The sequence below is a fragment of the Corythoichthys intestinalis genome, chromosome 3 (assembly GCF_030265065.1).
Source record: "Corythoichthys intestinalis isolate RoL2023-P3 chromosome 3, ASM3026506v1, whole genome shotgun sequence".
Lineage (NCBI taxonomy): Eukaryota > Metazoa > Chordata > Actinopteri > Syngnathiformes > Syngnathidae > Corythoichthys > Corythoichthys intestinalis.
The window spans coordinates 8,807,944-8,834,917 of record NC_080397.1 but is presented as its reverse complement, the minus strand read 5'-3'; the positions used below and the strand labels follow the sequence as shown (position 1 = coordinate 8,834,917).

The 26,974-nt window shown below is 39.6% G+C and overlaps 1 protein-coding gene across 18 annotated transcripts in view; it reads right to left on the bottom strand.

Annotated features, from left to right (window-relative positions):
• Positions 1–4,775: 4,775 nt before the first annotated feature.
• The window catches only part of LOC130912782 (potassium channel subfamily T member 1-like), a 196,142-nt gene continuing 173,943 nt past the window's right edge, over positions 4,776–26,974 (bottom strand). For all 18 annotated transcript variants that reach the window (XM_057830823.1, XM_057830805.1, XM_057830813.1 and 15 more), the window contains 2 exons: positions 11,371–11,455; positions 4,776–11,303 (listed from right to left, as the gene is read on the bottom strand). In XM_057830823.1, coding sequence (XP_057686806.1) covers positions 11,183–11,303; positions 11,371–11,455 — 206 coding nt within the window. In that variant the 3' untranslated portion in view covers positions 4,776–11,182. The remainder of the gene's footprint in view (positions 11,304–11,370; positions 11,456–26,974) is intronic.

Sequence of the window (26,974 nt, the reverse complement as noted above, 5' to 3'; positions counted from 1 at the left end):
GTCATAAATACTTGACTTTTCACATTTTAGCTCCTAGAGTTTGAATTTTAGCCATTACCTGCGATGCGTTTAGCATAACACGATATACCATATGTTGTTTTCGACTCGACAACAAGTCGGTTAAATGTTAAAATTATTTTTGAATCGTTTTGAAAACGGGCTGCAAATCGTGCTATTCTGTATCAAACACTGTCACGAATAAAACGCTGTAGTCATATTTATTAACAGCCCCAACACGACGCAAACGAACATGACATGCAAAAACAAAGTTCTGCAATTAAAGTTTTTAAACGAATAATACATGTTTAACTTAGACTAATTTACGGCGGCACGGTGGCTGAGTGGTTAGCACGTCTGCCTCACAGTTCTGAGATCAAGGGTTCAATCCCGGGCTTCGGCCTTCCTGTGTGGAGTTTGCATGTTCTCCCCGTGCCTGCGTGGGTTTCCTCTGGGAACTCCGGTTGCCTCCCACATCCCAAAAACATGCACGGTCGGCTGATTGAACACTCTAAATTGTCCGTAGGTATGAGTGTGTGCGTGAATGGTTGTATGTCTCCTTGTGCCCTGCGATTGGTTGGCAACCAGTTCAGGGTGTCCCCTGCCTACTGCCCGTAGTTAGCTGGGATAGGCTCCGGCACCTCCGCGACCCTCGTGAGGAATAAGCGGCATGGAAGATGAATAATTAATTTACCTACCAGCCTTTCGATGTATGCAAGATGTTCCATGGTTGAAGGCTTTCGTCCAGATAGTGTCGTCAGTTCAGTCTTGTGCACTTGACTCCACTGCAGCATCTGATGGAATGTCACTCACGGATTTTGTTTTATACTTTGATTTGACATCAAAGGTCAAAGATCGTTCTTTGGTGACATCAAGCGAGATCTTTGAGCGTCACGCTCTTTGATCACGATTTCAGTATTTAGCGCCATGCCCGGCCATCGGCATAGGATAAATCGGCTGCCATCTAGTGGAGGGTGTCCGAAATTTCAGTATTTATTACATTTTTTACTATTTTAATACTCAAAAGCGACACGAGGGAGCAGAACCGTCTCTCTCTCTCACTGACATTATGACATATATGGCGGAAAACACACAAGTGACTTGAAGTTCCGCTCTGAGACCCCCAATTTGGCCAAATTTCAAAATTGTCCGATATGCACATGTGATACATCATTGGAAAGCTTAAAATCTCCATTTTCTGGGGGAAGAAAAATTTTGAACAGGAGGGCATTTTGGAAAAAAAAAGAAAAAAAAAATTAAACAGCAAAAGCCTAACTGGAGGTGAGAGCATGCAAGAGCATAGTTAAAGACACCATGATTTTAACGAGATATTATTCAGGCATGAAAATGGGTCAGGGGTTAAAAAGGTGAGAAGGGTGTGGAGGAAATATGTTCCAGTACACTGTACACCCCAACAAAATATTGAGCTCTGTCGACCCACACTGTGTTTCAGCAGGGCCGTGCAGAGACCGGTGGAGGGGCGGGTGCTTGTAGATCAAAAGAAGCACATGAACAAGTATTTAATACACCTTAAAACAACATAACTTCAATTTTAACCAGCTTTAGATAATAATTGGCTGCGACTGTGACATACTTTAATTGGGAGGTGGCAACAGTGGATAGAAATCAAAACTGTCATCAACACTTTCTGGCTGTGACTCAGTCAGTCTGCCTCTTTTCTTCCTTCAACCTCTGCATCAAAACTTCCTTCCTCAACTTGTTCATCTGAGAAGAAACCACATCAGATGGTCACTGAGCCACCAACAGCAGTTTTCTCAAAACTATTATTTCATTATCATCTATACTTAACAACTCTAGCACCTAATGATTAATAAAGCAATGACATAAAATCTTATAGTAAAATAACATTGCAATTGTGTTTATAATTGTATTTAATACCCGACTATCCTTGCAAACTTGTTCTTACCAGGTCTGCTTTTCACCCAGCTGATGAGGTATCCACTGCCTTTAGCAGCCTCATCCAACTCCTTTTTTTATCCCTCAATCTCCTTTCCCTACGAGGCATGTCTATGTAATGAAATATAAATATTTAAAAAAACAAAAAAACAGACTCCCCGGTGGCTTTTAGCTTTAAAGCTTTCTTAATTTCTTTCTCTCTCAATAATGATGGAGGTAGATTTGTGTTTTTATTATTCAATCAAAAAACAAAGTTACTTCTATCAAAAACAAAGTTGCTTCAATCAAAATACAGTATATACTTTTAATCCCAAAAAAGTCACTTCAATAAAAAAAAAAAAAGGTTTTTGATTGCAAAAATAAAATTGAGACAAAAAAAGCATTTGAAAACTATTTTTCTTGATTGAAACAAATTTTTCCATTGAAGTAATGTTGTTTTGCGTTTGGGCCACATTTTGGCTAGGACATTTGTGTCTTTATTATTCAATCAAATAAGTTGCGTCAAACAAAAAAAATATAAATAAAAAGAAAAACTTTGCACATGTGTCAATCACCGTTTAACAAAGCCTGAGAGGGTTTGAGTAGACTCACTATGAAGCATTAAATAAAGCCAAGCATTTTCTTACTACTTTATTCTTGTTTAAAAAAAATAATTCGGTGGGGCAGTAACATGTTTAAAACTGATCATAATTCTTACATTTTGAAGTGCTTGAAAACCATTTATAAATGATATTTTGGTGAAAAAAGTGAAAAAAACATGTCTTATATATATGTATCTTTTTTCCAATGTAAAATCTGAATAAATACATTGAACACGCACAAAAAAATGGGGGGGGGGGGGTGCGCTTCTTCGCGGTTTTCACTTATTGTGGCGGGTTCTGGTCCCCATTAACCGCGAAAAACGAAGAGTCATTCCCACCACTGTCGGGCCGGTGTTGTGCCGACACCGGCCGTCAGCTCAAGTCCCAGCCGAAAATAACGCGTCTCAGGTGGACGACGGGAGCGATACGAGGCGCCCCAGTCAAGCGGCTCACTTCACCGCAGTCCTCCATCCGAGAGCATGCCGCTTAATTTGACTCAACAGTGTGTTTCTTCGTTTATATTACCGCTAAATACACAATCTTGACGCCAATTTAACGGGAGCTATTTTTTTTCTCATGGGAGATTTGGCTAGCTCTGGCAGTGTTCAACGCAAGCTGCAACGAATGGCAGTAACTTTTTTATATCGCAAAATGTGAAAACGATTGAAACCATTACTCACCAAATTCAATCTGCAGGCAAATACAGGCAAGTGTGTATGCTGCGCTCTGGTCTGCCCCGGTGTGGATAAGGCCTGCTTTTTGTTTTCGCAGCTTTGCAATGCAACCAAAGGCTCTCCGAGCACTCCATGTTAACGTAAGGAGTGCGCGCGTTTGGAATAATGGAACGCAGCTTGGGCCGATGATTGGTTCTCGTCAGCGAAGCATCTAGAAGGATTTGCTGACTGTCCAAGTGTCCCTTTTTTAAAGAACCGATTTCTTAAGTGCTCAGTTTACGTACTAAGTTAATCACATGATGATAATAATAATAATAATTAAATAAAACCTCCCGACCCCCCCCCCTCCCCAAAAGAATTTCTCCTCGGATCTACGCAATTCACGTAGGTCGCCCTTTTTGACTTCAAAACGGCGAATTTCGCCGAAAGGTGAGAGATTTTCATGCCTGATTATTGCATACTTGCCTTTTTTTGATCCCAAAACTCCGTGTAGCAAGTCTCACAGTGTCACAGCCGGACTTTTTGGGGATTTTATGGGTCAAACACGGTAATATAACCAGGGTCGCAATGCAGAAATCAAGGAATGGTCGAGATTTTCTTTCTCAAATATTTATTTATATTTTAATGTTTTTTTTTCCAATTTTTCTTTGTTTGGATCGATTATCTAAAATATTAGGGAAAATACGACAGTAACCAAAAAATACAATTAAGCGATAGTTATCCGTGACCTATTTATAGACACAATTTTTTTCACTGTGATGTAATTTGTTTAAAATATGCAAGTGAATTTTATAAAGTTTATTTTTTTTTTTTAAACTAAATATTAGACATCAATTGATGATTCTAAGCTAAAAATGAGACATTTCCAATAATAAATATAATGACTTACCTTTTATGGCTGGTTTGAAACTGGGTTGCGTGCTGTCTGTAAATGGGGTTCTCCAGGGTAAAACGGACAAAAATAGTTCGGGGCCTAATACGCCATGAAACTGCTATGGCAGCATAGAGACATACGCAACAGTTGTTTTGGCTTAAATACAGTAGTTTATTTTAAAGAGGGGTGCAAGAGCAGAAACCGCTTTTTTCAGCCTTGTGTGTTTTCCGCCATATATATATATATATGTGTATAGTTCAATTTATTAAACACTATTTTCTGCTGTTATGCATGTGATAAAGGTGTTGTCTTTCCCTTTAACCCGTTCATGCAAGAATTATGATTTTCTCTCAAATGTTTCATTATATTCATATAGGACAGAGGTCACAAATTTGCAGCCCAGCAGCCAAATACGGCCACGGGACAATATTTTGCAGCCCCCATTTGACATCCAATTTTAGTATTAGTTTTCCCTGCATGTGTTTTGCAATGAGCCATAAATAACTTTTAAACAAAATTAATTGATCTATTTTGGAGGGGAAGGGTGGAGGTATCAGTTATTTAAATAGTAATAAATAAAAAAAATCTGGCTCCATGGTGGCTTACATGTCAGAGAGTTTCGGCAAGAAATTCTAGCCACTTTCACCCCTGCCTGTAGTTCGAACTGTCATACAATGTTAACGTGTCTAAATTTCGCATTGACAGGTTGCGCTACTGGGAAATAACTCCACATTGACCTGGCACGGCTGCATGCAGCTTTTATTTGTTCATGACCTTCGAAGTTGACCTTCCCATAATAAGAAAAATAGTACAAAACGGATGTGGTCGAACACAGAAGTGGCGAACATGACACGCAGGCTGCTGACACGTAAACAACATGCATGTTTTGTTTCACTGAAGAAAGACGGCGTATCAAATGGCGGCCCCAACATTCACTAACGCTTACTTATTTGTTCTTGGCAAGCTTGTATATCAAAAATCATGCTGTTTGTTTAAAATACCTTTAACATGCCCTTAGAATGTGAAGAAAAGCACACGTGATGTGGATCAGTGTGGAATGTTGGGAGCATTTTCAACTCCTTGGGTCCCAAAATCTATGTTAAAATACGCCCGGGGATTAAGTCGGGCCTTTTAAAATACAAAAATAAAAAGTCACACATGCACCCTCCTGTGTGTTTTTGTTCACATTTGCCTGCGGTGAAAACCTAATGCAAAATGTCGCCCGAAGAACAACGTTGATGAGATTAAAGGGTCGTTCTGTAAATATTCCATCAGTGCAAAAATAGTCGTCTTTCACGTCTGGTTGGAGGAAAAATTCAACAAACTTCCTGTCCTCAGTTTAAATTGAAGAAAAAAAGTAAAAGCCTGGCCTGGATTTACAACACTGCTTGACAGACAGGACAAACATTTGGCATTCATGTTAACACATTAGCTGCCATTCACGGTAATAGACGTCCAGTCCATTTTGACTGGCAGCCCTCCCAAAGTCTATCACCGTCAATGGATTTGACGTCCTACTGAAAAATGATTATACATAATTCTAAAATACAAACAATTTGCAGCTAGGGGAAACAAGATGAAAATGGCACATAGTGTACAAAAAAGTATTTACAAATAAATAATGGCACAAACAGCAGATCATTTGAGGACACTTTGAATAAATAATACTGTTTTTGTCAGCAGAGCAAAAAATGAAACCGTTTTAGAAACACTTCCAAAAATTCTCACACAACATGGCTGATAAACGCCACTTAGTCAATGTCTTTCTCTCAAAACGTGTGCGTGCTCGTAGCCAGCAGTGGGCGCTGAGAGTTCCGTAAACATTTCCAGTTATCCGACAGCGTTCTGCCGCAGTCCTTCAGTCGGACGCTTGTGCTCCTAGATCGAGTGTTTACTACCAAGCAAAGGAAAAGTAGCAGTTCAGAAAGAAGGATTAGTCGAAAACACAGTAGAGTTGATATCCAGTGGCATGTCGGCTGCCCCACAAACACAAGGCACAAAGTGTACATGTGTGCAGTCTAAAGTCAATCTATTATACATGACTCACATGTTTAGGGGTTTTGGCTTTTGGGGAAATTTCAAGTTGAACGCAAAATGGAAATAACAGGACTGGTTCAGTCCACTATCACATTTTTGTAGCAGCATCTGAAATACAAGCTTGTAAATTATGAATTCATTTTCTGAGCCGCTTATCCTCACGAGGGTGCTGGAGCCATTCCCAGCTAACTCTGTGGACAATAGGCTGGGTCCACCCTGAATCGGTTGACAACCAATTGCAGGGCACAAGGAGATGAACAACATTCGCGCACACATAATACCTAGGGATAATTGCGAGTTCCATTAGCCTACCATGCATGTTTTTGGTATTGGGGACCGGAGTACCAGGAGAAAACCCACGGAAGCACGGGGAGAACATGCAAACTCCACACAGAAGGACAGGATTGAACCCTTGATCTCCAATCTGTGAGGCGGACATGCTAACCACTCTAGCACCGTGCCGCCCCAGCTTTTAAATTAGTCCGTCTTATGGACCCAGTATCCTGCATTTGACCTTTCGCAAAAGCGCCGCCTCCCCTTAGTTACGGTTGCTAAGCTGACGCTTCGTGACTCCAACGGTACAAGTCATTGATGGCAGACGTATACCGGGGCAATATCAGGGCTGCGTTTCAAAAACAGTTTGAGTGGCCTTTGCTCACTTGCCCTCAGCCCTTGCTATGACGTCACACTGAGGCCACTTGAAGGGCGGACGGGGAGTGAAAGAGGTAACACTTGCCCTCGTTCACTCACAGGCCAGACAGTCATGAATGTTGTTGAGGTGGCGTTATACTGCCTATTCCAAATTAAGACGGAGATGTATTCTACACTTGATTTCAATAGGTTGGTACCTGGTAATTATCAGAATTTTTAATTTTGTATCAAATTTTATGCGCGCAATTCATTATTTGTCTTTACCTTATAATTTGTCGACAGATTTTTTGCTTAAATAAATTTAAACAAAGTTTAGTTGACATTAGTAAAAGCAAAGTGCAATTGAGAAAGAGAAAGGCAGAGACAATGACAAGCGAAATAGAAAAGGCAAAGAAAAAAATATTGCCATTTTTTCCGTTTTAGTTTTTCAATGACAAAAAGTAAAAAAGACAAATTGTCAGATTTTTCCGTTTTTTTTCCCGACTTTTACTTTAAAAGTCTTAAAACTTTAAAAATCACAATGACAAAATGTACTTTTATCTTTTATTTATTCATTTATTTTTTAATTTTGGCACTCCCGTAATCCCATACTTTCTGCCATAACGGCCACAGACACTCTAATTTCCTATTTTATTCTATTTTTAACAACAATTACAAATTTTACAATTCGAAAGGCAATTTGGTATAACATTCAAACACCGTGCTGGCTCCTTAATTCATTTTCTTCTTCTTTGGTGGTAAATAGACAGCAGCCAAGGGGTTTGAGCTTCATTCAGACTTATTTTTTCGTGTACCACTGAAATACATTGTGGGATGAATTTGATATATCTGAAGTGATCATCATTGTTGATTCGATCACTAAGCCCTCAAGGGTCGATCTAACAAAGTTCACTTCAGCTGTGTAGAGAAATGGAACAGCCCTTAAGATGGCGGTGGGGATTCTCCGAGGGCAAGTGAGCGAATGACCATCGTTGTTGACTCGATCACTAAGCCCTCAAGGGTTGATCTCACCAAGTTCGCTTCAGCTGTTTAGAGAAATAGAACAGCCCTTAAGATGGTGGCGAGGATTCCCCGAGGGCAAGTGAGCGAGGGCGACTAAAACCGTTTTTGAAACATGGCATGCTATGTTTAAAGAGCGGAAGCATCACTTTTAATGTTAGCATACTCGTAGAACGGATTGCGCCAAAGACATGTTAACCAACTTTAGCTAATGAAACAGTTGAAGGCTACATCCTAGTAAGATATAATACTCAATAACAGTCGGTACAACGGTGATATCCAGTTTTATGAATGTTCTTGCCCTTACGTGCAAGTTAGGCAAGACTCCTCGCTAGTTAGCCTTTGACGTTAGCTTACGCTTACCTTAAGAGAATACATATGTATACTTGTTTATTTAGGAGAAATTTAGCTGAGAATGACGCCGTACGTCCTGAATATTTCATTCCAGGGTCACCAAACCGGTCCTCATGGACTGCTGTGGGTCCTAGTTTTTGTTGATACCGATCAGCACAGACAATTTCACCAATGAGGTTCCTGCTAAAAGAAGCAAACCCTGACTACAATCAACTGATTACACCTGTAAGTAGGGATGGGAATCGAGAACCGGTTCGGTTCAGCGTGTATCAATTCTGTGGAATCGTTTGGCAGATTATCTGACAATTCTCTTATAGATTCCTAACAGTACAATCAACGTTACGGACGTTTCGCAAGATACACACCGACAAGTAAGCAAGTATCACAACCTGAATGCTCACAATATAACCACCCATCAAGTGTACCATGAGGTGTGGCCGCCTAGTGATAATGTAGGTGTATTTACAGGCTAAGTCATTATTCATGAGACTACTTAAAGAAATAGTGATTTTTCCCAAAAAGTCTATTAATGGGTCTATCATATTCTTGTCGAATACTCTATTAGAAAAATATAACATACATGCATCTAAAATAATCCTAAACGATTTTATGAGCAATTTTTATACTCCTGTTAGAAAGATTTCATGGGTATGGGTTCGTTCCCATAACAACCAGTCCATTTCCTGTTATTTATCTACATCATGCGCGCTGCGTATTCTGGGACCACGTTAGGTGCCCATTTCGAGCAGAGGATGGCCACCTGTTAGAGGAAGTATTAATTTTTGTGCGTCCATGAACGAATAAGTATTTCCTCTTCATGCCATAAAGTTCTTATGATAAATTAGAGCCGTTATCAGCGTGACCGTTTCATGTTTTTACTGTCGGCTGGTTGCTCCGCTCGTCGAGGAGAGTGTTGTTTACATTACATTCGCGTTGCACATTTGTGTTAAGAGGGAATGTGTTAGCATCTTAAGAGAATGTTGTACATCCATGAGTGTACAGTGCTTAGTTTTCGCCACTTTTATGGCCAAGATGACTGCACGTGCATGCAGCGTGCTTGCAGGTTGTGCGTGCGCACTTGCACCCCCACCAGTATATTACTTGCGTCGCATATTTGTGTAAAAGGGAATGTGTTAGTTTAGCATCTTATGAGAATGTTGTACATCCATATGAGTGTACAGATCTTAGTTTTCGCCAGTTTTATGGCCAAGATGACCGCACGTGCACGCAGCGTGCTTCCCTGATGTGCGCGCTCACTCGCACCCTCCCTTTGTGTTCATTACACTGCGAGTCATGTATGTGTATTATTGACTAGTTTACAGTCAGTTTGCATTGTTTATTGCATCAGCACTAATTTTCTTTCCTTTCAGAACCACACATATATCCACACATTCCAGTCTGTCACACACATACAAATACATCAACATCTCGCTTGCTCCCACCTGCTCGTTGAGTGATTCTCATATCAAGTGCCATTGCCTATACATAGTTGTGCCTGTTGCCAAGTTGTATAAAAGTGCCAAAGTCCAACTCCACTCTCCGCTCCTTGTGTTCTAACCGACACCCCGAGGCGAATGAAACATAAAACATATTGAACCCAGAACCTCATACAGTCCATTAGTCCAAATTAGAATCGATAAAGAATCGAATCGTTAAGCAATATCGATAATGGAATCAGAATCGTAAAAATCTTATCAATTCCCATCCCTACCTTTAAGACACCACATTGGTGAAAAGGTATTCATCTCCTTTGATTGGCGTGAAACCCAGCACCCACTGCGGCCCCTATGTGGATTAGTTTGGAGACCACCGTTTTAATCTGTTGGAATCCAGTTGTTTTTTCAGCTTTTTCAGCAGGGAAAGAACCACATTCATACTGATATTCTCCTGGGGTACCTTGTGTCCAATTTATATTTTCCATAGGGATATCGCTTTACCACTTTAGACGTCCACAACTTGTTGATTCTTTTCGTATTTTTATGGCAGTTGGCGATGCCAAAACCACCAAATCAATCAATTCGACCAGGGGTGGCCATTACGTCGATCACAACGCTAGCGTGGATAGTTCACGGCATCAAAAACACACAACATAATTAATTATGTGCATTAAAAATAAATATTCATATTTTTTTAACACTCCCCTCCATGAAAAGGAGATATTGGAGCAAAAAACAATGAGTCTTGGTGACCTATGATTGGTCGATGGCCGTTTAAGAGGTGGAGTTTGCGATAGTTCAATTTCACTGTCGCCTAATAATAGATCAATCAGTGGCCGGCATATTGGTCAGTTGACCGAAATAGACCAATAAGAATCTGGTATCTTCAATTAAAGAAACTAATGTTTTTTATCGTATAAAATCAATGCCTACTTTTAAGTCATAATAATCTAGAATCATTAAAATACTTAGAAAGTTAGCAAAAGGTTATTTGGGGATTTTGTCTGTGGATATCACAAAAAACAGTCAGGAAATGAGGAATTGTTATGTAATATTTTTTACATCTTGGTGGATTTACAAAACACTATTTTTGAACACTTAGGTTGCTTAATAGGGAAATGCAAATTTCTAAAATGTGAACTCATAACGATGTACTGTACAACTATTAAAATGTGTAAGAATATACAAAATTAGCAAAATTTTAGTTGTGGATTCCACGTGTGGATATTATGGGAAACGGTATGTTTGGCAGTTGGCCGAAACAGACCAGTCAGAGGCCGGAATTTTCAGATGGAAACAAGCTAAAAAAAATTTTAATCATCGTAAATTGATCCCTCTATTACCTTGTAATTATTGAATGGTTAGTTGGGGATTCCGTTTATGGACATTAACGAAAGCGATTAGGAAATGAGTGATTAGGAAATATTTTGAGATCATTTGAGGAAATATACATTTCTAAAAGTTTGACTTTTTCTGTTATGCCATTTCACATTTTTGGTTTACCACGAAATTTGACCCAAAAGCTGACCACCCCATACGTTTTTTGAGCAGGGTATATTAGTCTCAGTTCTTTTGGGGGGGGTGGGGGGGGGGCTTTCCACAAGAGTTCCTCTGAGGTTTTACTTGTTGCGTGACAACGATGAGGCACTCTTCTCGCGTGTCTCATAGGTGCGTCTCGTCTCTCGTTTCCGCGACATAACGTGTCTGGTTGCGGGTGCTCCGACTTTGACCCACTTGGGATTCTTCAGGCATGTGCGCTAGCGGATCAGACCGAATAATGTACCTGGAAGACAATGTTTATTTCTTTCACCCGCTCTCGACCAAAATATGTGTACTTCCTGCTTTCTTACACAATGTCGTTGAGCTCCAACATGGTGTCCGGAGGAGGGTTGATGAGGACGTAGGAGAGCGTGTTCTGGTGGTCGTTCATCTCATCTGCGAAGAGAGAGGTTTCAGGGCGGCTCTGGAGGGGGGGGCCTTTGCGTGCCCTTTCCTCCTCATGACAACGGTACTATTCATTTGCCCCCAATCACATGACACGCGCCAACGATAAGCCATCTGATACTATAACTCGGGAATGGTAAACATTACCAATCATCAATATAACAAAAAATTTCATACTTGTTTGAAGTATTCCTTGTATTTTTAAACACTTCCATTAATATGTAAGATTACTCTTACGATTCGATTACTGGTAATAGGTTTATTGTATTTGTGTATTTTGTGTTGAATTTCTTATACAGTTCTACGATTGTACAGTACATATGACTGATTTGCCACTTTGACAAGCGTGTCGCCATGACAACCCACCTGTTTGAAACTCTTCAGACAAAGGGAGAGGGGTTTGGGGGGTTGCGGGAGACAAAAAAAGGGCCAAGCGTTACTGACGGGCACCGGTGCCTGGGGGCGCATGCGCAGCTTCAAACATGCAGATAGCATCTGGAGCCGCACATTATCATCATTTTCACGGCATTCCACTCCAGGTTAGATTCCAGCTGGTGAGGCACGTTGCCATGCCGGCAGACGACACACACCCGCGCACATGTAGAAGACATGCTCCAGCATCCATCAAGACTGAACCAAACGTAAAGAGCGGCTTAAGCGACAAGGGAGTGGAGCAGAACGCATCTTGTGTGCGAGAGCGGAACACGCCACAATGTTGTAAAACATGCCGAATGCTATATTTGAGGCAAAAGGAAAGTTTTGACCCATAAATCCTGTGTCGATTCCAAAGAGTGGGTGACACTGCACACCCTTGGTCAAATGCTTTGAGACTCTTCATCGTTCAGTGGGATGAGAAAGTGCCTCAAAACTTTTGACTGCAGGTGTACATGACAACAACTGTGTCTCGAGATAGCAGTCATTATTTGAAAACCTTCTTCTCTCAGAACACTCATACCTTCAAACCTCTATGAAAATTGAAATACAGTGGTACCTCTTCATACGAAGTTAATTCGTTCCAGGACCTAGTTTGTAAGTCAAAATGGTCATATGTCGAGCAGGATTTTCCCATGAGAATACATTGTAATTCCATGAATTTGTTCCACTCCCTGAAAACCTAGACCAAGACCTTAATAAATACTGCTGGTCAGGGGCGTTACCGGGGGAGGCAGGGGTGGGCAGTGCCCACCCACGGACATGCTCAGCCCACCCAAAGAAAACTGGATGTACTACTAACGGCAGTCTGGGCACCGCGTATGGTATCCCATTCATATAGTACTGTGGCCTATACTACGAAGCCGGTTTTCTGGCTTAGCAGGGTAACGTCGAGAGTAACTTCATCACGTGCCACCTATCTTACCGGCTAACCGGGACTACAAAAGGTGGATATGTTGGAACCGGGGAGTGTTGCCATGGCAACACACGCCACACGTCAAACCTGGTCGTCTCAGAGTTAGATCTTGCTTAACACCAGGATTCCGATTAACCATGCCCTATTCAAACAGCACTCCTCCGCGGATGTGTCCTCTTGACAATGAAAGCTTACCTTGTCGACCCGTACGACATTGGCGAGCGGATTGTGAGGGGCTCTCTTCGGAGGGGACGGGTTTTTGGAGACCGCCATGTGACCTCGGGGAACAAAATTTTTTTTGCTGTATGTGAATAAAGTGTAAATGGACATCTACATCCAGTGGCGCTCGTATTTTCAGCATGTGCACAGTATTTTTTTAACCAAACGAGAGCACAGAGAGAAGACCAGTGGAGATATGAAGAGCTAAGACGAGGAAATATGGCGAAGCATATATAGAGTTTGGCATTGACTTTTAATACAGTGAGAGCCGAGGAAAGACCAGTCTGTTTCCAGTGTCTAAAATTGTTTGCAGCGGACAGCAGAAAGCCAAATCAATTAAGACGTCACTCAAGGACATTAGACCCTAATCACATTGATAAGCACCTTGACTCTTTTTTTTCCAGCAAAAACGTGACGAATACTGCCAAAGTGTTAGATCAGTAAACCAGCGAGCACTGTTAGCATCATATAAGGTGGCATACCAACTTGCTCAGTGCAAAATAACCCCACACATAGACTTCATAATGTATTGACGGGACACAGGGCGCGGGGCCATTAAATAGGGGGCCTGCATTGTTAGCGAGGCCGTAAAAGCTGACCGAGTGGAATCACGGACAAAGAGCTTTTTTGGTTGAAAATTCTTGTGAATAAATGCTTAAATCTCTGAATTCTTTATAGATATGGACGTAAAACAGACTCGATTCTTGGTTAAAAGCAAAAAATCCATGCAGTTAGCATTACTTTTACGTAAATATGTCGAAGTACAATGCTAGTCTGTTAGTAAATATAGCTAGCGGCTGCCCTATGTAAACAGAGCTTTTTCAGTGAAAATTATTGTGAATAAATGCTTAAATTCCCTGAATTCTTTATAAATATGGACGTAAAACAGTCTCGGTCCTTGGTTAGAAGCAAAAAACCCGTGCAGTTAGCATTAATTTTATGTAAATATGTCGAAGTACAATGCTAGTCTGTTAGTAAATGTAGCTACCTGCCGCCATATGTAAACAGAGAATTTCCGGTGAAAATTCTTGTGAATAAATTCTTAAATCCCCAAATTCTTTATAGAGATGAACGTAAAACAATCTTTTGATTCTTGGTTCAAAGCAAAAAACTGTGCAGTTATCATTTATTTTACGTACATATTGCCAACTATGATGCCAATGCAGTAGCGGCTAATTTCTCCGATTTTTTTCACAACGTTATAAAGTGCATGAATGGAACGAAAAAATATAATAATTACCTTGAATCCTCGAACAAATCACTCCTGAGACAATCCTTCCTGTCTGTATGTGGTACAGCTTTCTCACTGTTTTAACAGAAATCCCGCGTTAGATCGCTACGTGCGTGTTTGTGAAAAGCTCCTCTTGATGTGGGCAGCCCCCTACTTGAAGGCGGGGTGCAGTGCATGACCGGTCTGACCCGTCAAGACCATTATGAAGTCTATGCCCCACACCATAGCAAAGGAGGTGATACTGACTGCAGCAAAAATAAAAACTGTCCTTCCGTCCAATAATTTTTGTTTTTTCTGTTAAAGTGTTTGGCACATTGTCCTCGTGAGTTAATGTTGCTAATCAATTTGAATGTATTTTATTTATTGATTGTATTAAATTTTATTTTTCAGTCAAATGGTCAAAAAATGTACCCTCAGTGTAATTTACAGTTTGGATGTGACTTTTTTTTTTTTTTTTTTAAATTCAGGCATATTGATGCGCTTTTCTGTTACAAACAAAACAATGTTAATAAAGTTATACTTTTTTGTAAGATGATTTAAGATGACCTTTTTCCCCCCTTTGATATTAAAAAGGCAACAATGTTATACAGAGGTGTAGTTAAAATAACTTTATAGACAAAAGATACTATTTACTGTGGGCGATCCGGTAGCCCGTCACAATTGGGCAGTGACAATTATTTACCGGTTCCCGACCCGATGGTTGGAAATCCCTGAGCCTATTACATGACAGTATTATGCCAAAAAGATGACACAAAAATCATCAAATTTAGAGCAGAACACTATGACCCAGTACCATACCTGTCAAGTTGTACGGTTTCGGCGTAATTTGAACAAGTGAGCACTGATTTTTAAATGTGTATGCTGTACGTTCAAAATCTGTACGTTTTTCGTAGATTACGTTTTTTTTTTCTCCGTTTGGATTTTATCATCGTTTCGGCAACAAGACAATGTGCGTTACAATGTGTTACTACGCTGGTTGAATGACACGAGAAAAGTCAGAGACACTGAAAGACAAGAGTTTGTTGTGACACTGTAGCAAACACGATGCTAGGCTAGGTGGCTCGAATATTTCCTGACCGTAGCCGACAGCCTACAGTCTCTGCCTAGATATCACATGCTTATAGAACTACATGCGAAATGACAGACAGGCATTAATAAACAGCCGCTATTTTGAAGCAGTAGACTTCTCAGAAAGGCTCTGTTCTAGTGAACCTTCCAAGCGAACTTACAGTAACTTTTTATCTAAAATACTCCTAAATCAGCAAAATCCTGACTTAAATCTATCTTTAAATGATGAAAAAGTTTTAAAACTTTAACATGTCGAAAGTAGACATAAAGGAACTAATGCAAAAATGGTAGCAATTTTAACAACTTTAACAGTTGATTCACAACATTAAACAATTTCCAAACATAGCAAAGGTTACTATGTTTTTTGTTGTATTTCTTTTTTTAAATGAAAAAAAAAAAAAAAAAACATGAAAGGTAACACCAGTTATTTTGCCAAGTAACTAATTACTCTTACATTCAGGTAACTGAGTTACTAACTCAATTACTTTTTGGGAGAAGTAATCTGTAACTGTAACTAATTACTTTTTAAAAGTAAGATTAACAACACTGGTCATAAAGATGAAGTCTGCAGAATGAAAAGTGACGAAAGAGGAGATTTTATTCTGCCACTTTGTTGCCGAACACAATTGCCTGCAACTATTGCTGATCACTTCTCAGAATTAGCATGTTCCCAAAATGTTCCCTGACTCAAAGATTGCATCAGTAAGTCAATGTTATCAATTGACCTTTTTAATTTATAATTGGACACACTAATTAACTACCTTCAAGTCAAACTGAATTGCGAGCTGAAGTGCAGCTATCAAGACATGATAGAAACTGCCAAAAGTGCTACATACAGTGGGGCAAATAAGTATTTAGTCAACCACTAATTGTGCAAGTTCTCCCACTTGAAAATATTAGAGAGGCCTGTAATTGTCAACATGGGTAAACCTCAACCATGAGAGACGGAATGTGGAAACCCCCCCCCCATAAAATCACATTGCTTGATTTTTAAAGAATTTATTTACAAATCATGGTGGAAAATAAGTATTTGGTCAATACCAAAAGTTCATCTCAGTTCTTTGTTATGTACCCTTTGTTGGCAATAAAGGAGCCCAAACGTTTTCCGTAACTCTTCACAAGCTTTTCACACACTGTTGCTGGTATTTTGACCCATTCCTCCATGCAGATCTCCTATAGAGCAGTGATGTTTTGGGGCTGTCATTGGGCAGCACAGACTTTCAACTCCCTCCACAGATTTTCTATGGGGTTGAGATCTGGAGACTGGCTAGGCCACTCCATGACCTTGAAATGTTTCATATGAAGCCACTCCTTTGTTGCCCTGGTAGTGTGTTTGGGACCATTGTCATGCTGAAAGATCCAGCCACGTCTCATCTTCAATGCCCTTGCTGATGGAAGGAGATTTTCACTCAAAATCTCTGGATACATGGCCCCATTCATTGTTTCCTTTAGAAAGATCAGTCGTCCTGGTCCCTATGCAGAAAAACAACCCCAAAGCATGATGTTTCCACCCCCATGCTTCACAGTGGGTATGGTGCAATTCAGTATTCATTTCCCTCCAAATATGAGAACCTTTCTCTCAAAAAGTTCTTTTTTGGTTTCATCTGACCATAACACATTCTTCCAGTCCTCTTCTGGATCATCCAAATGCTCTCTAGCGAACCGCAGACGGGCCTGGACGTGTACTTTCTTCAGCAGGTGGACACGTCTGGCAGTGCAGGATTTGAGTCCCTGGCGGCGCATTGTGTTACTGATAGTAGCCTTTGTTACTGTGGTCCCAGCTCTCTGTAGGTCATTCACTAGGTCCCCCCATGTGGTTCTTGGATTTTTGCTCACAGTTCTTGTTATCATTTTGACGCCACGGGGTGAGATAGGAGTTGAAAGTCAGTGTTGCCCAACGACAGCCCCAAAACATCACCGCTCTAGAGGAGATCTGCATGGAGGAATGGGCCAAAATACCAGCAACAGTGTGTGAAAACCTTGTAAAGAGTTACAGAAAACGTTTGGCTCCGTTATTGCCAACAAAGGGTACATAAAGTATTGAGATGAACTTTTGGTATTGACCAAATACTTATTTTCCACCATGATTTGCAAATAAATTCTTTAAAAATGAAACAATGTGATTTTCTGTCCCCCCCCCCCCCCCCCCCCCCCCCCCACATTCTGTCTCTCATGGTCGAGGTTTATACATGTTGACAATTACAGGCCACTCTAATATTTTCAAGTGGGAGAGCTTGCACAATTAGAGGTTGACTAAATACTTAATTACCCCACTGTACAATTATAACAAAAGTCACTGTTAAATTTTAGTAATCATGATTTAGCTGAAGCTACATGAAGTTGTTCTTTGATTGCACCGGGTTATATGTTACTTTTATTACCAATAAATTCATATTATTAAAAAAATATAGTTTTATTTTTGTTTCATATTGCACGCTATATACAACTTTGTAAGATAAGTCACCAATTTGTAAGGGCATACGGCCTCAGGTTGACAGGTATGCAATACCTGTCTAAAGAGCATGAGTGCTCGCTAATGGAGGAAAAACATTGTTACCTCCGAATGGTATAATGGAGTTATGTGTATACTGTTACGACGTTTCATTGGTCTAACAGACAAGTACTGTCGGCATCTCTGGAAAACTAAAAATAAATAAAAAATAGTCAATATGTAGAATAAAGAGGAAAAATGTAATGACTCTAGAGTAGCCGAAAGTAGCTTAGTGCGAGTAGTGTTTCTACTTCACAAACTACTCAAGTAAAAAGTATTGTGTGGTAAAACTACTCTAAGATGTACATTTCTCTCAAAAATTTACTCAAGATATCTGGCTATGATTATTAGTCAAAACGCGTACCAGTACTGGTTTGTCTACGTGTGGTGTATATCGGAAGATGGATGCCTCCATTCACAGACAATCATGCGTTCTGCTCCTGTTAAGAGGCCAAACGGACGCCCTGAAGTACTCCAGCTTTCTTTTTTTTCTTTTTTTTTGAGGGGGGGTGTCACCTCACTCACGTATGCACAATGCAAGAAGACCAGTAAGAGAAAATGAGAGAATGACAGGAGAGCAAGAGACTGGCTGTTGATCTGACTGTGAGAGGCACTCGGGGACATCATTTGGGATTGGCTTTCAAACATCATCATGAGAGCATTTATGATGTACTGTATGAATTGCATTGCATTTCACCTGTATGAGTGAGAGCGTTTTGGCAGTGCATGTGAATAATTTTGTCACCTCGGAAAGTGCAAGTGTTTTAGTAGAGTGTGTGCAAAGCAAAAAAAAAAAGTTGTGTGATATATTCTTTGAGTAATTTATCATATTCTTGATTATAAAAATGTTATCTTAGGCTACATCTACACTAGGACAAATAATTTTCATGAGGGTATTTTGCCGACTATTTTTATACCTGTCCACACTTCATTTAAGGTGCGCTTCTGCAAGGTACGCCTGCATTTGCGCAAACTACGCATGCGTAGAAAGGAGAAGCCTCATGTGTTACGTCATCGGCCGCGCGGTTTACCATTGAAACCGGAAACTCATTACTTGCCTAATTTCGAAATTACTACACCTTCTATCTAGACGGTCATTATTTCGTGATCACTGTTTTTTTTCGTGATTGCAATTGAATGCATCACGCAGGAGCGAGAGTGAAGGGACAGCACGCTCGGCTTTTATGAGCAGGCGCCGAGTTGTGATTGAAATAAATCTTTATAAAACAACGAAAGCCTGACATCATTAATTGGGATGTTACAATCGACGCTCAGTTGCGCTCTCACTACTTGGAAAATAATAAATAGAAGCATATGGTGTGGCGCTGCGTATATTTCCTGGAAGCTGCAACCAGGACTGCTTATGCATAAAAGTGGCGATCCTGGAAGTGGTGACAGTTTTGACAGGCAGAAATGTCTTGGGAAAAAAAAACTGATCGCGCGCCTCTTTGACTGGGGTACCACGCAGGTCACTTTTTGGGTTTTAATTTTCCTCTACGCATTTTTATATACAGTGCTCATGTTCGGTCGGCATTGAGTTGGGAGGGGCCAGCTGGCTGATCGGAGACAACTTGGGAGACGAGCTCTGTAAAAAACGCTCATCTCCACCTCATCCTTTATGGGAGGACCCCAAATGGGCACTGAATTGAAGCATAGTATTGAGACGTAATTAGAAGGTTCAAGAAAAATGTGTGGGGAAAAAAAAGAGGAGCACGTCGTGATCGTCCGCCTCCATTGTTTACGATGCTGTCATGCCGCACTAAAAACAGCGACGACATGACGTCCCTTCCTGAGTATCCAAATGTTGTATGGAGACAGCAGTCTATATTAGGCGGCGTGTAAGTGTCGGGTAACATTACCCGCCTACATTATCTGTCTAACAACTAATCCGGATAACAGGCATGCTAGCTGACATGCCGTATAGTCCAACTAATTACACGTTTAAGGCCATTATCTGTCCTAGTGTAGACGTAACGTAGCCTTAGTTTAAAATTTTTTATGCATTATAGATTTAAGGTACTACAATGTACATTAATTGCATTAAAAAAAATATATATATATAAATACAAAGTGCATAGAATTGCAAAACCGCAATATATGATTTTATTGATGTAATACCATTTCATCCAGGCTAAGGGGGTTTTATCTCTGAATGATGAAGATTGCTGTACATAAAGAGCGACCCAGGAGGCCATGTCATGTCTCGTACTTGTTGCGTTTATGAAGCACAACAGAAGTTTACATGTTTAAAAAAAACAACAACAAAAAAAAAACGCACGTCCGGTGATGGGACATTGTGCATGCGCATATCGCGATGGCGATGTTGAAACGATATATTGTGCAGGCCTAACGTCAAGTGTTGCGCAACTCATTTAAAAAAAAAAAAAAAAAAAAAAAAAAATGGTACTTAACCATTAGTTTAGCTACTGTCTGGTTATGCACACTAATGTTAATATATTAATTATGTTAGATAAGGGACTATATGAATTATGATGTTACTTAAACATTAGTTACTTTCTAAAAATGGATTAACTAATATTAATGGACCCTGACTTTAAAGTGTTACCCCCAAAAAATCAGCACAGTAGTATATAAATGAACATTGTGGTAGTACATGTGAGAGCATTTCAGGTGTTGATAACATTTTTATATTATTGTTCCAGAGAAAAGAATGTCATTGCCGGTTTTAATTGGTGCATTTCAGTTTCAGTAGTGTGTGTGAAATAGCATTTCAGGTGTATGATAGTGAAATAATCTTTCAGTAGTACACAAGTGTTTCAGTTGTTTTCTGCATGTGAGAAATGTTTATGAGAAATTTTCATATTCATATTTTTTTAGTGGGGCCCTGGTGGAAAAGTCTCATTCATGTATGGAGAGATTTTCAGGAGTGTGAGAGCATTTTAGTAGCGTGTGTGTTTCAGAAGTTTCTGAGAGGATTTTCATAATACACGTCAACAGGGGCGTCACTAGACCTAATACAATACTGGGGCAGAGAGGGGCACTGGCGAGTGGGCCCATTAAAAAAAAAAAAAAAAAAAAAATTTTTTAGCACTTATCTATCATAAAAAGTCAGAAATTGCGCTTTAAACTACATGGAATCAAACCAAAATGCATGTTTCTGTGACCTTTTTTTGTTTTTAATCCATCAGTATTCAAAATCAAAATTTGTTGACAGTCAATTCACCTCTGCTCATGCTCATCAACTTCCATGTCTCCTTCACCTCTTTCTACACTCTGCTATCACTGTAACTGTTATGCAATTAATGTTAATTAATCTGAAGTGGTAGGTTGTGACCTAAAATTGGTTTATGTTGCCTAGGTAGGTTACCTATCTTACCTCTGTCATTCCTCCTTGCTGCGAGCAAATAACTTTCTAATATCCATTTGCAAAAGTAATGCTGTTCAAGTAAAATAGAAATAAATAATACATATTGTTACAGATTACAGGGACTGCAGTAACAAACAAAATGTTTGTAAAAAAACACAAGTAACAAATGGACATGACACTGTCATTTTAATCTGTTTGAGCGGGGCATGTGCGTTAATTGCGTCAAATATTTTAACGTGATTAATTTTAAAAAAGTAATTACCGCCCTTTAATGCGATAATTTTGACAGCCCTAATGTGTATATATATATATATATATATATATATATATATATATATATATATATATATATATATATATAAACATAAGCTTGTTATTGAGAACCTCAAAAATATAAAATGGGGATTAAAAAATGAAACATCTTCAAACTTTGAGCCTTAAACGGTCACTTGGTACAAACTCAAACATTTCAAATACAATTTTTCTTAGTTTTGATCATATTTATATCATATGTTAGGTATTTTCACTGGGGGTAAAAATATCACTTGGTTCAAAATCTATGTATCAAATCTGATACGTATGACCACACAGACGTAGTATACAGCACTCTAAAAAGTATTAGTAGATAATGAGATCTCTTTATATACGAGCAAAAATACAGGATGTATTCTCCTGTGCCGCATTTGTTTACACTAGATAGTACTAATGTAAACTACGTAATAAGACTTTTGTTTCTCGTAGCAATATTAAGACTTTAATCTTATTTATTCATTTACTTGCCCATGATACTCCATCGTAGCGTCGTATCAACGTGCATCATTAATTTTTTTTTCCAAAAGTATCAACCTTTTGGAATTTCTCACATAAAATGATCAAATGATCGGATCTTTGTCAAAATCACACAGATGCAAAAACAGTATCTGCTTTAACTAAAACCACCCAAACAATTATAAGTTTTCATATTTTAATGAAGATCGTACGCAAACAATAACAGAAGGGGGAAAATAAATAAGTGAACAGTCACATTTAATATTTTGTGCCCCCCCCCCGGCAGCAATAACTTCAACCAGACGCTTCCCGTAGATGCAGATCAGTCTGGCACATCGATCAGGACTAATCTTGGCCCATTCTTCTCTACAAAACTGCTGTAGTTCAGATTCCTAGGATGTCTGGCATGAATCGCTGTCTTTAGGTCATGCCATAGCATCTGAATGGGGTTCAAGGCTGGACTTTGACTTGGCCACTCCAGAACATGTATTTTGTTCTCCTGAAACCATTCTGAAGTTGATTTACTTCTTTGATTTGGATCATTGTCTTGTTGCAGCATCCATCCTCTTTTTAGCTTCAACTGTCTGACAGACGGCATCAGCTTTTCCTGCAAAACATCCTGATAAACTTTTGAATTCATTCTTCCATTAATGATTGCAAGTTGTCCAGGCCCGGAGGTAGTAAAACAGCCCCAAATCATGATGCTCCCTCCACCATGCTTCACGGTGGGGATGAGGTGTTGATGTTGGTGAGCGGTTTCATTTTTCCTCCACACACAAGATTGTGTGTTACTCCCAAACAATTCAACTTTGGTTTCATCACTCCACAAAATATTTTACCAAAACTTCCGTGGAGTGTCCGAGTGCCATTTTGCAAACATTAAACGAGTAACAATGGGTTTTTTTTAGACAGCAGTGGCTTCCTCCGTGGAGTCCTCTCATGAACACCATTTATAGTTTTACATATAGTTGATGTGTGCACAGAGATATTGGACTGTGCCAATGATTTCTGTAAGTATTAAGCAGACACTCTAGGGCAGAGGTCAGCAACCCTGGTCCTCGAGTGCCACTATCCAGCTTGCTTTCCATGTCTCCCTCCTTTAACACACCTGACTCAAATAATCATGACTGTTATCAGGCTCCTGCAGAGCTTGATGAGCTGATCAATTAATTCAGGTGTGTTAAAGGAGGGAGACATGGAAAACAAGCTGCATAGTGGCACTCGAGGACCAGGATTGTTGACCCCTGCTCTAGGGTTCTTTTTTTTTTTTTTAACTCTGAGTATTCTGCGCTGAACTCTTGGTGTCATCTTTGGTGGACAGCCACTCCTTGGGAGACAGTTCTTACTCGGTGTGTGTTTTATAGTCGGCAGGGCAGCGTTAAACCACTGATCAGTGATTTGGCACACACCTGACTTAAATTGTTTGGTAAAAATTGGTTTCAATTCCTCCTTAAGTCTCCTTAGGCAGAGAGTTCACTTACTTATTTTTCCCCCTTCTGTCATTGTTTGCATACTATCCTCATTAAAATATGAAAACCTATAAATGTTTGGGTGGTTTTAGTTAAAGCAGACACTGTTTTTACATCTGTGTGATTTTGACAAAGATCAGATCACATTTGATGGTAATTTTATGCAGAGATGTGAGAAATTCTAAAAGCTTTAGATACTTTTTCATACCACTGTACTTCACTCCAGTGATATGCGACATTTATTTACAGTGGGGCAAATACGTATTTAGTCAACCAATAATTGTGCAAGTTCTCCCACTTGAAAAATTAGAGAGGCCTGTAATTGTCAACATGGGTAAACCTCAACCATGAGAGACAGAATGTGGAAAAAAAAACAGAAAATGATATTGTTTGATTTTTAAAGAATTTATTTGCAAATCATGGTGGAAAATAAGTCAATACCAAAAGTTCATCTCAATACTTTGAATGTACCCTTTGTTGGCAATAACGGAGGCCAAACGGTATTTTGGCCCATTCCTCCATGCAGATCTCCTCTAGAGCACTGATGTCTCAGGGCTGTCATTGGGCAACATGGACTTTCAACTCCGTCCACAGATTTTCTATGGGATTGAGATCTGGAGACTGGCTAGGCCACTCCAGGACCTTGAAATGCTTCTTACGAAGCCACTCCTTAGTTGCTTTAGCTGTGTGTTTGGGATCATTGGCATGCTGAAAGACCCAGCCACGTCTCATCTTCAATGCCCTCGCTGATGGAAGGAGATTATCACTCAAAATCTCTCGAGACATGGCCCCATTCATTCTTTCCTTTACACCAGGGGTGTCCAAACTTTTTGCAAAGGGGGCCAGATTTGGTGTGGTAAAAATGTGAGGGGCCGACCTTAGCTGACGTCATTTACGTAGAACAATATATTTAAGCAAATTTTAGCAAGCCATTCTGTGTGTCACATTTGCTTTATTACCGTATTGGCCCGAATATAAGACGGCCCTGATTATAAGACGACCCCCTCTTTTTCAAGACTCAAGTTTGAAAAAATACTTTTTGAACACCAAATTAATTTTTATACAAAAAATAATTACAGTACATCCCAAACGAATGATTATAACAATATATTTGAGAGAAAAAGCATGTTATTTTGCTTCATTCAAATCTTAATATCTGAACATTTAAATATGTAAATTTAAGTGCAATCACATTCGTAAAGGAATGGCTTCTGGTTTTTGAAATGTAAATAAACCAATCTATTGTGATAAAACAACAAAATAGCAATAACTGCATTAACCATCAAAGTGAAGTCTAACTGTAACTGTAGTTTTGAAACAAATCTGAATAAAAAAAACATTGCAATAAAATAATGCAAACTGGTTAAACTTGAGAGGAGCTGAGATCTATCATGACAGAACATCGCTTCAATGATATCTGGCGCCATCTAGCATGGTGAATGGGTATAATGTCTAGACCGCGAATATAAGATGACCCCCTCTTTTTCAGTCTTATTTCAATGCAAAAAAAAAAACACTGTCTTATATTCGGGCCAATATGGTATTTTTTTAAAATTAATAATTTCAACAATTTTGCAACTAGCCTTTGTGGCATTCTGTTTCGACTGTCGGGCTCTTGTGAAATACTGGTGCTGTAAAATTAAACTAGCTTCAATTTCTCGCTACGTACCTTCCCTGTAATCTTGTCTTACATGTCAAAGTGTCTTGTTTGGTAATATCGCCTTACATTGAACTCTTTAAAAACAGCGACTGTCTCTTTGCAAATGAGGCAGACACAGTTGTTGCGTATTTTAGTGAAGAAATCTTCCAATTTCTACCTATCCTTTAAGCGTCGGCCGTCGCAGTCAACTTTTTTATTGTTGATTGTCGACATTTTAGAAAATTGGGAGTAACGGGTCACACGGGGTACTGTTGCTTAGAGTGCTGCTGCCTTTTAGTGGGTAAATGAGGGGCAGCATTTAAGTGTGTAAGCTACTTCACGTGGTGGTAGCAGTACTGCTGACCAATTTATTAAGTCTATGTGCGGGCCAGACGTTATTGATTTTATGACAGAGGCTGGGGGCCGGATGAAATTTGACCACGGGCCGCATTTGGCCCCCGGGCCGGACTTTGGACATGTCTGCTTTACACAGATCAGTCGCCCTGGTCCCTTTGCAGAAAAACAGCCCCAAAGCATGATGTTTCCTCCCCCATGCGTACAGTGGGTATGGTGTTCTTCGGATGCAATTCAGTATTCTTTCTCCTCCAAACACGAAAACCTGTGTTTCTACCAAAAAGGTCTATTTTGGTTTCATCTGACCATAACACATTCTCCCAGTCCTCTTCCGGATCATCCAAATGCTCTCTAGCGAATCGCAGACGGGGCTGGACGTGTACTTTCTTCAGCAGGGGGACACGTCTGGCAGTGCAGGATTTGAGTCCCTAACAGAGCATTGTGTTACTGATAGTAGCCTTTGTTACTGTGGTCCCAGCTCTCTGTAGGTCATTCACTAGGTCCCCCCGTGTGGTTCTGGGATTTTTGCTCACCGTTCTTGTTATCATTTTGATGCCACGGGGTGAGATCTTGCATGGAGCCCCAGATCAAGGGAGATTATCAGTGGTCTTGTATGTCTTCCATTTTCTAATAATTGCTCCCACAGTTGATTTCTTTACACCAAGCGTTTTACCTATTGAAGATTCAGTCTTCCCGGCCTGGTGCAGGTCTACAATTTTGTCTCGGGTGTCCTTCGACAGCTCTTTGGTCTTGGCCTTAGTGGAGTTTGGAGTGTGACTGACTGAAGTTGTGGACAGCTGTCTTTTATACCGATAATGAATTAAAACAGGTGCCATTAATACAGGTAACGAGTGGAGTCTTGTTAGACGAAGTTAGACCTCTTTGACAGTCAGAAATCTTGCTTGTTTGTAAGTGACCAAATACTTATTTTCCAATCTAATTTGGAAATAAATTCTTTAAAAATCAAACAATGCGATTTTCTATTTTTTTTTTCACATTCTGTCTCTCATGGTTGAGGTTTACCTATGTTGACAATTACAGGCCTCTCTAATCTTTTCAAGTAGGAGAACTTGCACAATTAGTGGTTGACTGAATACTTATTTGCCCCACTGTATCTACTCTGCTGGTGCTCACTCTAATGCTGAGAACAATATACCACAAAAAGAGAAAGTAAGAATTGTTTCGAATCCTGTTGGAAAAGTGAAGTCACAGTGTTCTGAAACTGTTCATTCTTTTGTACTAGTTAATGCCATCAGCATTTTGTGATTTATTGGTATTTGTGTATTTGTACTTTAATAATGTTTAAAAATGTTTTTGTGAATTAATAATGGTCAACAAAAATTTCATTGAAAGATGTTAAGAAAAAAAGTAAGTTCGTACAAAAATGATTAGACTTGTCAACTAATTGTTAAAAAAGTCTGCAGACTAATCAGGAGAAAAATAATCATTTGGGACAGCCCTAATTCATGGCCAGTTAGCTAAAAGACGGCAGCTAATCTGCTACTTCAATTTGCGAGCAGTTTAGTCAGTTAGTTAGTTTTGTTAACTGCCTTATATGTAGAGCAAAGTTGAACCATTTAAATTCACAATTCATG